This window comes from Rattus norvegicus, chromosome 10 (assembly GCF_036323735.1).
Source record: "Rattus norvegicus strain BN/NHsdMcwi chromosome 10, GRCr8, whole genome shotgun sequence".
In the NCBI taxonomy this organism is placed as follows: Eukaryota; Metazoa; Chordata; class Mammalia; order Rodentia; family Muridae; genus Rattus; species Rattus norvegicus.
The window spans coordinates 19,329,919-19,342,448 of NC_086028.1; the positions used below are offsets into that span (position 1 = coordinate 19,329,919).

Here is a 12,530-nt window from a genome sequence, read left to right on the forward strand (position 1 = left end):
TCGTGCATACAGGTATGTAGCCAAATCTACTTCCCTTGTCCTCAGAAGTGATGTAACACTTGAGTGCTGTATGAACAGGAATCTATGGGTTTCACTTTTTGCTCTCTGTTTTATGGGAAACAGAGGTCGGTAGTCCCTTTCAGACCCAGGGAGGAAATTCACAGGTATTGGTAATTTTTATGAAGACAGAACTTAGGGATGTTATTATTACGGCAGCCTGTTGAGGAGCATGGAAGGGATTGGAGGCCCAGAACTTTCTGTTTCAGACATGAAAACAGCCTCTGAGTCGGTGTTGTACAAGCCTCCCTGGTGAGAAGCAATTGATTCTGCAGGACTACAATGGGCTCGTGTCTGTCTGGAGTTACAGGGAGTGGGGAATTGTTTTCATTTACTTGTTGAGATACCTACCCTGGTTGTCATTGGAAGCACTTCTGTTTGAAGGTTAAACACTGGGATTCCATTAGTTTGTGATGATGGGAAAAAGCAAACCCGTGGAGTTCAAACTTAGAACTTGGAGAGAAAATGGAATGGGGAAAACATCAGGCAGGACAAAGGCTACATGGTGCAGACATCTGCAGGGGAAGCCATGAGGATGTGGTCCCACCCTTTAGCTCTTCCAAGGGTCCTCAGCTCATGCTTCAATAGGGATTGTTGTGTGGTGGCTTGAGGCATTTTGATCATTGCTTACTTTAGGAATTCAAAGCTGTCTCATTGCTGCCCAACCTCCCTTCAGCCCCTACCAGCTACCATAGCAAGACGGAAATAGGAAGTTAGAGCAGGTAGCCGGCCTGAGAATTGGAGAAGGGGCATAGACACTTCCCTGGAGAGATTGGCATGACTCAGGCTATCCTGGGCACTCAGGGGTGCTAGAGTATTAGGTACTGGGGAAGAATTTAGCTTCCTGTCTGAGGGCTGGAACCAGCATTGGCATTTCCCAGTCTTAGCTCACCTCTGCTTGTGCCTCGGTTTGCCCATCTGGGTAATAATCATACCCACCTTTTAGGGTTACCTACTAAGCTTTAGGAAGTAATTTTTTTAAAATAATTCTTTCTTACTCTTCACTAAATCCCAGTGGCTTAGCATCTAAGAAATGCCCATCCTCCCCTAGTTCTGAACCCTGCATCGCCATTCGTTGACTACCACAAAAGCATAGCCGTATGCTCAGGTTCCGCTCTACACAGCTCTGCTCTCTGTCGTGGGAGAGGTTGGAGTGGTTCTCAGTTCCCCTCCTCTTCCTTCAACCTCATCCGAGAAACCTGACAATGGACATCCTCATGATTTCACAGATAGGCATCTCTCCAAGACAGACACCACTTTTGACCTGCTCATGTAACTTAGAGACACCAGAGAAGATTCTTGAGGTTGCCTGAGCCAGGAGAGAAAACATGGCATTGAGATGAGTCAACATAAGCCTTCCTGCTCTGGTCCCCAGGGCTCCTCCCACCCTGGGAACTCTCTTCCCAGTCCTTCAGTAAGAGACTCAGACAACGAGGTTCATTTGAGCCATGGCATCATTTTTTTAATGACGGTAAGGAAGAGCGGCAGTTTGAAGGTGATGGAGTAGCAAGGGGCTTATTTAAAAAAAAATGTAAAAGTATAAAAATGTTAATCGAAAACAAAACATTTTTTTTTTTGGTTCTTTTTTTCGGAGCTGGGGACCGAACCCAGGGCCTTGTGCTTCCTAGGTAAGCGCTCTACCACTGAGCTAAATCCTCAGCCCCAAAACAAAACATTTTAAATCAGTTCTTTCAAGTGCTGAGACTTAGGAAAGAAAACAAAAGACAGCTCCTCCTAGCTGTGAATTTGAGTTATGACCTGTGTCCCTTGAATGCTGGGGAGAACATTCATCCAGCACTGGCTGGCTCCTTGAAGTCCAAGAATCCATGGTGATGGTGGTGGTGGTGGTGGTGGTGGTGGTGGTGGTGGTGGTGGTGGTGGTGAGTCTTTGTCTGTTGAGCCATCCATCACTGTTGGTGGTGGCCACAGAAGATGCGAGGCTTGTCATCACTTGAGTTCTGGGGGCCCCTTGGGATCATCTGTCTCTTTTAAAGCCTTGTCTCCTTGTGGAACTCCAAGGTCATGTGCATGCTTCCCTGCTGGAACTCCACAGGGCTTGGCTCAGCAGTGCCTCACATGTCTGTGGACAGGATGTCTGGGATCTGCTTGCTTTCTTCACCCGACTTGCTAGCCAGCTTTGTGGGAAGATACACAAACATGTCAGCAAGATGGGATTTGTATGTGCACCATCAGGGAGCACCCCAGACCCCACAATCTTGACTCATGCCTAAAGACAAGTGATTGGACATTGCAACGACCTTGAGTTTTGTCAGAAAGCTGATTTGGGGAAGTTTCATAGACCCCTTGCTAGCTCTGCACATAGCTTAGCTAACTCCGTGAGCCTGACAAAAACCATCCTGGAACAGGGAAGGATCAAACAGTATAACGATGGGGAAGTGCTTAGCATGATGCCTGACTCACTCACACAGCCTCTCAGGCAACTTGTGATTTTTATAGTGTCTCTGCTCTGATTCATAGCGCCTGGAGGATCGGAAGTGCGTCTGTACCTTCTTGATCCCAGATGAGGACTGACAGGGTGACAACAGGAGGTGGGACTTCAAGAGTCAGTAATTCAAAACCAACTTTTAATTTGAAGGGTTTTTGTAATGTAAGAAGCATAGGAAAGTGCTTTGTCACCCCAACCCCAACCCCCAAAAAGTTCTGTTGGCTTCTGAAGATAGTTGGCTGCTCAGAGAGGAGCTCTAAAGGAATGCTTACGTCAGGGTTAGCTACCCACTGGTTCTGAGGTCCAGAAGCCTCTACTCCACCAGAACTGGGGTAACTCTTGCTCACAGGAGTTACTAGAAGCCCCAAGGAGCACTTCACGGTGGGCATGGCTAGACAGTTGCCCTCGACTTAGGATCCCTGGCCATACCCCTTAGGGAGTAGCCAAGGACACATGCCCACAGGCAAACAGTGTGTAGACTCTCCCCATTTTTCCTTCAGTTGCTCTCTCTCTATAAATATCCCCTCAGCATTCCCTCTCTTTCCAGCCCTTGGCATCCTCACCATGGTCTTGAAGAACTGATTGACTTTCTTCTTTTTCAGGGTCTTCTTGTCACTGTCTGAGACTTGGAAGAAGGTCTGACTCAGGCGGGGAGATGTGCTGGCCTCATCCAACCCAGGCACGCCTGCCACCGAGAGTGTGAGGGCTAGAAGGGAGTCAGACGTGAGTGAGTGGGTACAGGAGAGAGGAGATCCCAGTGGACAGGGTGGGTATCTTAAGCCTCGGGCTGCTCTTTGGGTGTCTCCTGGCCCTTGGCAAAGCCTTGTCCAAATGGATCCAGATGGAAAGGGGATGAGAAGGGGAGGGTCCTGGGCCACTTGGGCTCATGTCTTCAGGGTGCTGAGTCTGACCTCGCCTTCCACTGACTGATCTGCACGGGAATCTGACATTCAGTGCACTGGTTTGAATGTGCCACGATGAGGATGGTGGTGTTTTCCACATCGTGGGTGGGTGCCGTGGTATAGGGGGTGGGGATAATGAGTTAGGGCAGGGCCAAGCTGGAGCTGATGTCTTTACTGCCATGCGCTATTCGGCCCCAAGGGGGCAGCACCAGAACTCCCTTGTTCTAGTCTGCCCAGCCCTCTGCACAGAGCCTGCATGGAGCAGCACACACCAGAATTAGATGCATAGATGCTGAGTTCCTGACTGAAGGTGGGCCTCCCTCTTCTAATGGGAAGTAACTGGGGGCTGTGGGCATCCTCGAACAGTCAGACATGGGCACAGGTGTCATCTGTACACTGAACACCACAGCCATTAGGTGCTGTGGCAAACTTTGTAAATTTTGAAGTAGTCTTTCTGGTCAGCAGAAGTGCCAAGGACCTTGGAGATACGTCAAAGGCACACTCCTGAGCCTGAGGGAATCTGCTGCCTGCAAACGCAGGGATTCACGGTAGGGAGTGGTCCCAGAGGGACAGCAGACTTCTGCGCCAAGTAGAGCTTGATCCCATGGCCTTCTTAATGGGGGATGTTGAGAGAGTCCAGAAGCCACCCAGCCTGCCTTGCTCTGTACAAGTAGTTCCCATCCTTCCTCTCCCTGACAGCTTGGCAACCCACACTACCTCTTTCCCCAGGTTGGTAGTGGGAAATACATACCTGGGATGGTGGGCATGGACTGGCTGGCAAAACTCATCTGAGAGAGGACAGACACCCTGGTGGGGACGGTTGCATGCTCCGAGAGATTGGTGTCACTCATGAACTCGTGCTTTCTAGAAAGCTACAGATGATATAACACACAGAGACACATACACACAAACACAACAGACCATAAGGGCTTAGCATACAGCAACTATAGGTCCTCCAAGGTCAGGGGAAAGTACTTAAAGTGGCATCTATGGGCCTTGCAGCACACTCAGTCTTTTGGTTCTGCTTTATACCATCCCGTGTTGGTCTGTCTAATATGTCTGTGTAGGCTGCATATTATATAACACTAGGAGTGCAGGAGAGGGTCTGTTCAGTTAGACTATCGGGTGAATGGTGTTTTGCAGAGTCCTGGAGCGTAGAAGATGTGCCCGTCCTTCAGAGGCCCACGAGGATGTTTATGGGATTTTTTTTTTCTTCACCAGAAGGCATCAGCTGGCCCCGCCCTCTCACCAGCCCCACCCCTGTGGTAATGGCTGATGCTCTCACTCCCTTGCTGGACTGCAGCATCCTTTCAATAAAACTTTCCGTCGAGCACAGGGCTGCATGATGCCGAATCTCTTTCTTAGTAGTTATTAGTGTTGAGATTCTTTTTGAGATAAGGGCTTACTCTGTAGATGAGGCTGCCCTGAAACTCACTATGAAGCATAGGTTACCCTCCAACTCATTATACTCATCTGGCCTCAGCCGCCCTCCAAAGAATGATTAAATCATTTTACTATCTATAACAATATATATGGTTGTGTTTTACTCAATATATAGTATATTTACAAATAATTCTCTATATATTTTATATAGAACGTTTGGTTGAGGGCCAAGGTGGCTGCTCTCCCCTGTACTGGATGTTCAAGCTCTAGAGTCCGATGGCTTGGGTTCAAATCCTGCCTATGGAGGAAGCACTACTTCCTATTGGACAGCTTCCTTCCTCTAAGACCCAGTGCAGTGCGTGAGCCAGGCTCCAGTCCACCCTCTCAGGAGGTCTGGGCTGCCTGGCACAATGTTCTGAAGAAGAGCTGGGGAGGACCGGGCACCTTTGCTCACCCGCTTCAGTTCTGACTCCGCTGCTGCCTTCTCGTCTGCAAACACCACGCTGCTCCTCTTGGTCCTTTTCTTGGATCTCCTCAGCTTGACCTCTGGCAGAGTGCTCCCTGGGGAGATGGGCTCCTCCTCCACTTTGGGAGTCTTGGGTGTCACTGACTCTAGATCAAAGCTGAAGGGCAGGGGAGGAGCAGTGGAAACTTGTTAGAACCTGAGAGGGACATCGGGGACCTAAAAGGACTTTCGTGCTGACTTGGCTATCACGGCAGGGCTGGGGGCCTGATCAGTTATCTTGATAGCAAATTAGAAGTTGCTCGCCCACAGACATTCAAGATGGAGATTAGAATGGTCGGATGACTGAAATCAAGAGACATGGCAAGGAGGTGACACAGTTAGAATATAGATCTGGGTTCAAATCCAGGCACTGCTGCTCTTTTAGCTGAATGACCCTGATTAGTCTCTCGACTTCTCTGAGTCATCATTTGCTCAGTAAGAGGGGAACGGTGGCCCCAGTGCCTGAATGGTAAGCACGTGGTATCTATGATGCAAACAGAGATGTTTAGTAGGGGAGATGGTGGTGTGGGAGCCATGCTACTATGGGAGTGATATAGGGAGCACTGGACCCCGTTAGAGGAAAAACCATGTACAATGCAGGCTGGGAGAGGGATGCTGGCTGCATCAGTGGGCAAGAAATCCAGTGGCAGTGGCAGTAGCAGGTTGGGAGGGAATTGAGGTGGTGGTTGCAGTTAATTCTGGGGGCTTTGGAAAGCCACCAGCCTGTCTCCACTGTCAAGGATGCTTTCTTAAAAATGGCACCAGACAAGGCGGGACCTGCTGAGTGACTCCAAGGCTTCCCTGAGGTTCCCGCTGGGGAAAGGCTTTAAAGTGAATGGAAAGGAAGCCCGCTCCAGGAGCTCCAGGAAAAGGCTTACCTTTCTGAGACGACCTTGCTGGGGGTGCTGCAGTCAGAATTCATGGAGGCCAGGGAGATGATGGACATCTGCCTATAGGAACGCAGCATGGACCTGGGGCGGCCCAGTCTCCGGTCGTCAAAGTCAGGCTGCAGGTAGAACAGGTGGTGAGCATCCAGAGGAGTAGAGCTTTGCAGCCTGGGCCTTCCCTCCTCTGGGGAGGGTGGAAGTGTGGACAGGGCATCGGTGCAAAGTTCCCAGCCAGCAGGACCACAGGGCTGCAGGATAAACACTAGCAGCCTCAATCCCAGGAGAGCAATCACTAGTCCTTACGTCCTTAAGTTTCCCCAATCGAGACAGCATCTCTATTATTCAGTGACCTCACAAACCATCTTTCTTCATGCTAATGAGAGGGCTTGGGATGGGGCTGGCCTGTGCCAGAGAGACCAACCCTCTTGTTACAGGGATAAGACTTTGAGTCACATATTATCAACACAACCTCCAGAGAGGAGACAAGGAACAGAGATGAACCTCCAGCCCGGGACTAATGATTCACTCAATCCTGGCTGAGTAGTGCAAGCTTTGGAAAGATTCTCCACACTTGAGCTCTAGTGAGCTCCCTGGTAGGTGATCACATGCCAATATGCCAGAGGGTGATGTGTCCTGATAACACGGAAGTTCCCTGTCTTGGATCCTCTCCTCCCTCGCCCTGTGTGACCCTCACCTAGCTACTCGTGATTGGTGGCCTCATCTGAAAGCCTCCGTACAGAAGCTCCTCAGTGTATGAGGTCACATCCTGCTAAGTCTGCTGTTAAGTTGAAAGTGTAATCTGAAAACACATGGAATCTACCCATATATAATGTGTGTGTATATGTGTGTGTGTGTGTGTACATATATATCTATTTGTGTGTATATATATGTGTGTGTGTATGTATATATCTGTTTGTGTATATATATATGTGTGTGTGTATATGTGTGTGTATATATGTGTATGTGTATATGTAATATATATATGTGTGTGTGTATATATACATATATATATGGACTTTAAAAGTATTGCACAATCTGCTTATATTAATCACTTGATATATATCAACTGTATTTATAGAAGGCTGAGCACGTAGTAGGTGTTCCATTAATGTAGCCTTTATAACTACATTCTCTTGAGTAAGCGATAGTTCCATAGGTCCAATTATGACTGGTTTACCTTTAGGGGTGATTTTCAAAGGTCTAGGCATATAGGAAAGTTCCCCCATGGCCAGCCCCTTTCAGCTCTTATTCCCACAACCCTCCCCGTCCCCAGTCACAGGGATCACTCATACCATCTCTCGGACACCATACTCCTTTTCCACCTTCATTTTCAGGTTCTTGAAGCACTCCTCCATCCGGTCATGGAAGGGGCGCAGGTTGTCTGACACCCTTTTCTCGTGAATCTTAATTCCTGCTCCCAGGAAGGGGATCTGAAGAGAGAGGTAGCAAGCCATGGCCCTCAGCTAAGGGGGGCTGGCTCAGGAGCTCAAGTTGACTTGTTAACGCTTCCTCAAGGGCCTTCAGGTGCTCCGAGACCCACATGGTCCCTGGACAGGTATAGCCTTGGGATTTATAATGGAGGGTAACAATGACCCCAGATGCTCTAGTTTACCCAGACTTGTCCTTGTCCCGGGCATTAGAAGCCACAGACATGGGGAAGTCTGAGTCCTCAAAAAACTCTGCAACGTGTCGGAGTTCAGAGAACAGAAAGAGGGACTCTCCAGGGCTTTGCCTCACAGTTTTGTTTAAGAAGTATTCAGGAGTAAAAAAAGTGAAATTATGAAGATAAGAAGTCAGGCAACAGGGAAGAGCGAGAAGGGAAGAGAGGCCACAGCCCCTTCTTACACCGTGGGGCCCAATTATACTTTTCATAGCTGCTATGAGTGTGCTGGTATCAGAAAGTTCTTTTATTAGTAGAGAGTTTCTAGACAGTGTTGCCACACCCCAGGAAGACATGAGATGAGGGAAGAGTGGGTAGAGAGAGACACAGTTTGTCTTATCCACGAAGGAGGTCAGAGCACGGAACCTCAGAGACCTGGAAGGGGAGGAACAGAGCCGCAGGGCTCAAGGCTCCAAGGAAAGTTTGAGAAACTTAATTGCACGGCCCTCTGGTAAAATAGCTAAGACAGCCAAGATAGGGGATAGAACCTTTTTAGAGAAACGAGCATCTCCACCAGGGTGGGGTAAAGCCATTTCTGTCTCCTTCTCTTAGCTGTCTTGAGAGACGAGACGTGCAGGGAGACACACACTCTGCAGTGAGATGGGCACTCAGCTGTAAGCGTGCCGCGCATGGGCAGGAGGAAGGTAGCTGGAGGCTGTAACTGACCTTCGAGAGCAGAGGAGGGAGTTGGTGGTTAGAAGAGGCCATCCTGCTTCTAGGAATGAAGGAGGCACTGGGGGGCAGAGGCAAGGCTGTCCCGGGAAAGCTGAGGTTTAGATCCATGCCCAAGGTGCCCATCGCTTCACCTTGCAGCTAGGTGTAATGCGCTCCTCCTTTCTCAAGAACCAGAAACTTGTCCTCTAAAACAACTAGATCATGAAACCTGGGACTCAGGGGGCACTGTACCCGAAGGTACGAGGGGGGAGGAGCAGCCGCCCCCAGACTGAAAACAAGCAGATGAAAAGAAAATGGCTTAGGAGTGGAGCGATGACCACTGCACGGCGCCCAGATGGCCCAGCGTGGCAACCAGATCATCTTCCCGCTGACCACGTGGAAGAATCTGCTTCTAGAGAGTACAAGTGACCCGTGTAGGTGCGCAGGTTCAAACGTGGGGGTCACTTAGTTGCCAGGCAATAAGGCCACCTTGCTGACAGATGACCCTTCTCCCTGGCATACTGATTCCAATTAGCTTCACTGGGAATTCGGAGGAATCTGCAGGGGTCACCAGGCACTGCAAAAAACTCACCCAAAATTAACAGGCAGGATAGGGAGCATGGGAACAAAGGGACAGACGGATGTGGAGGAAAGTCTACGGAAAGCTTAAGATGCTCCGTTAAAAGTATTACCAGAGGAGTCTTCCATAAAGATAATATGGCTTTAGTGTTACACTTTAGATAAGACAGGAAATTGGTCATCAATCTCCAGGTGTGAAGAGGGAGGAGGGAGGGGCAAGGATGCCCAGTGACAAGCACGCAGGCCAACCAGGCTAAGAGAAGCCAGCAAAGAATTATGGGTGTTAAACTACAGATCAGCTAGACTTCAACATCCACAGAACACTCCATCAGAGCTTTGGAATACACATTTTCCTGTGTGAGCACGCCACTCTTTCACAATAGACATTTTGCCAAATCCCATGGGTTTGGGTACATTGTACTTCTGTTTTTATTCGGTTCGAGGGATTGTTATAATGTCCTTTCTCACATCCTCAACGATCCCTCTGTCATTTAAAAGGGCATTGTTCAGTCTCCGTCTATGCGTACAGCCTCTGAGGTTTACCTTGCCATCTATTCTGAGGATCAGAAAGGATAACACAATATGGTGTAATAATTTTTAAGGGTAACTTTTGTTTTATGTGAGTGATTATGTATGTGTGTGAGTGGGAACGGAGAGGGATTCAGACTCTCCTCAGGTCTGCTGGCAAACAGGGAAGCTGGTACGGACACCTTGAAAAACTGTTTCTTATATCCAGGAAGGCTGGACTTGAATGAACCAGCAATTCTACTCTTACATGTACCTTGAGGGAATGGAATGTACACCCATTTACCAACAGGAGGACGGATCGATAAATGGATCTATTATTTGTATGCTATATACTTACAAGGCAAAATTTAGAGAACGTCAAATCTTTGATAGGTCAGGCAACCCAGTGAATTTTAAGGGTATGAAAAAGAAGATGGACTCATAATAGGATGAGTTGTGTGTTTTACTTCTATGACGTTGAAAAGTTAACCTTTGCTGATAGAATTTAGCAATAGATACTAAAGCTACATTTCCAGCAAAATTGATTACCAAGCATTTCCAGGTCTAAACACACCCAACAAAGATACAGCCAGAGCCCCAACTAAGTTGAAAATAACCTAATTCTAATGAGCACAGAAATTAATACATTTGGCATCATCGCAAGGTCTATCCGTGTAGGCTTCTAGACAGCATGGAAAAAAGATACCAAGGTGCAATGAAATGAGCAAACTTCACAAGCCTAACCGACAGGAAGATCTGTCCATGGTGGTTCCAATTCTATAGAGGTCAGCAGGAATCCAGGGCAAACTCTGGTGCCTAGGAATGCATGCTTGGGGAGCGGAGCTCTTTTTAAAATGCTAGGAAGTAATTTCTATAAAAGCAGGAGAGTGGCCAGCCTAGCTGAGGGCTAGTAATGACTATAGGACTACACAGGCAGCCTGAGGGGTGCCAGAGAAGCCTATCACATCTAGGTGTGTGTGGCAGCATTGGGGGTGTGATGTCTATAGATGCTTGGTACTAAACCAAGGAACCATATTTGCATATGCACTTTCCTATATGTAACGCTTCACAACAGAAAGCTTGAGAGAATAATACGCCATAGACGTTGTCCCATGCAATCAGAGCTTTACAAAGAACCGCTAGCAAGATCCCAATCTCAAAACCTACGAATTCTGATAAAAACTGCATATTGAAGACTTCAGCTTCCTCTGGTTTAATAAAAGTCCTGTTTCCCTTTAAAGTCTAAGGTCCTGGAGTCTTTAGAAAATCCCCAATGTGAGTGTAGCGTTGCAAAACAATGCCATCCCTGGAGTGAAGCTCTAATGGGAAGGCTCGGGTTTGCCCATCCGTATTTCTGTGTAGCCTGGCACTGTGCCTGGGACACAGTGTGGGGCTCACTAAACAAGGGCTCTGAGAGTGGGTGGAAGAGAAACATACCAGCTGATGTGCTGAGTGTAATGACAAGAACACCACAGCACCTACACAGCAGGACCACACTATCTGAATGACCGTGCGTGCCGTAGTTAGAGCTCCTGGACACAGTAGGAGAGAGGCATGGCTCAGGGCACTTTCCTCTGGGATTATTGAATGGCCTCTGTAACCTGTGGCTTTGGGAGCCATAGGTCTTGCTATGGAAGAGGTAGACACTAGGGGGCGCTTCTCAAATATGCCTCATAAACTTTGAGGCAGTGATATCTAATGCAAGCTGCTTTTAGTCTCTCATGTGTTTGGAATCCTAATCAGCGCCAACACTTGGGAAGAATGTTCTTAGAAGGTGTAGCCTGCAACAACTGCTCTGTAAGGCTAAGCCCCATCCTCTGAAGACAGTGGATTTGGCATGGAGAACTAACCAGTTGAGAACAGGCTCCTGGCAGAGTCCCACTAGCAGCACACAGTCAATAAGTGAGACCTGGTAGTCCTCTCTGGATGCTCTAGGAGGGAAGGGACCCTTCCTGCTTCTCAGCAAGGGAAGTAACATTATTTGAGTACTGAGGGATACAGCTGGCCCCAGGAAGATGGAGACACTTGAGGAATATTTAAGTTTCATGGGTGGCACAGAGTGGGAAACAGAGAGAAAATTCCAGACACACCTAATGCATTCAGGGAAAGCGTGTCTGCAGCGCCCGCTCAGCGTTTCATTTTTAAAGTCCCACTTTGCATAAATTGGCAGAGGCAGGGAAGGACCTGAATTAGGAATACTTATTTTAAGAAAAGAGTCTGCACCCAACGCTTCTTAGTCCCTGATTTCCCTGGAGTAACCAAACCCCGTACCAAGGAAGGCGTGATCCTCTTTGCATGGTGACTGGCAAGGAGTAGGGAGGAGGGGTGGACAGCCTGCAGACTGCTACTCCTGGCCCCAGGCCTCTGCTCACTCCTCACCATCTTACCCCTCCTGTGTCCAACAGTGCACCATTTGCAAAGAGCCCAGACCCAGCAGGCGTCTGAGGAGGCTGCCAAAGACTAAAAGGAGGAAGGGTCTGGTTCTTTGAAAGCCCCTAACTGAGGGGATCCAGCAGATTGTTTCTTCTTTGGAAAAAAAGAGAGAGAGAGAGAAATAAAAGAGAAAGGGAGAGCAAAGAAAAGGCAGAGAGGAGGAGGAAGATGTGAGGGTGTGGGAGGCAGAGAGAGGCAAATGACAGAGAGGGGAGAAGCAAAGAGCTTCTAAGAGCCACGGACAGATGCACAGAAGGAGGTGGGGAAGAAGAGTGGGCAAGAAGAATACGACAAGACAAGGATATAGAGGCAGACAAATAACAGGTCCTCGGGCTGGAATCTGGCCGAGCCAGGCAGATGTGGACCCTTTGACCGTGAGCCAGCCCAACAAAGACCTCAATTATCTGCAGGACCTGATATCCATCTGCACGCTATCTGCAACAAACTGGGTCAGCCTCAGAAGGAAGGTGGTGGCGGGGGAGGGGGCAAGCCTTCTATTGTCTGATTGGTGCAAGCT

The 12,530-nt window shown here is 48.5% G+C and overlaps 1 protein-coding gene across 1 annotated transcript in view; it reads right to left on the bottom strand.

Annotated features, from left to right (window-relative positions):
• Positions 1 to 1,493: 1,493 nt before the first annotated feature.
• Positions 1,494 to 12,530, bottom strand: part of Dock2 (dedicator of cytokinesis 2) — a 417,576-nt gene continuing 406,539 nt past the window's right edge. The window contains exons 47-52 of the mRNA NM_001419946.1: positions 7,473 to 7,610; positions 6,172 to 6,299; positions 5,243 to 5,411; positions 4,157 to 4,277; positions 3,067 to 3,209; positions 1,494 to 2,192 (exon numbers count right to left, since the gene is read on the bottom strand). Of these exons, the coding sequence (NP_001406875.1) occupies positions 2,130 to 2,192; positions 3,067 to 3,209; positions 4,157 to 4,277; positions 5,243 to 5,411; positions 6,172 to 6,299; positions 7,473 to 7,610 (762 nt within the window). The 3' untranslated portion in view covers positions 1,494 to 2,129. The remainder of the gene's footprint in view (positions 2,193 to 3,066; positions 3,210 to 4,156; positions 4,278 to 5,242; positions 5,412 to 6,171; positions 6,300 to 7,472; positions 7,611 to 12,530) is intronic.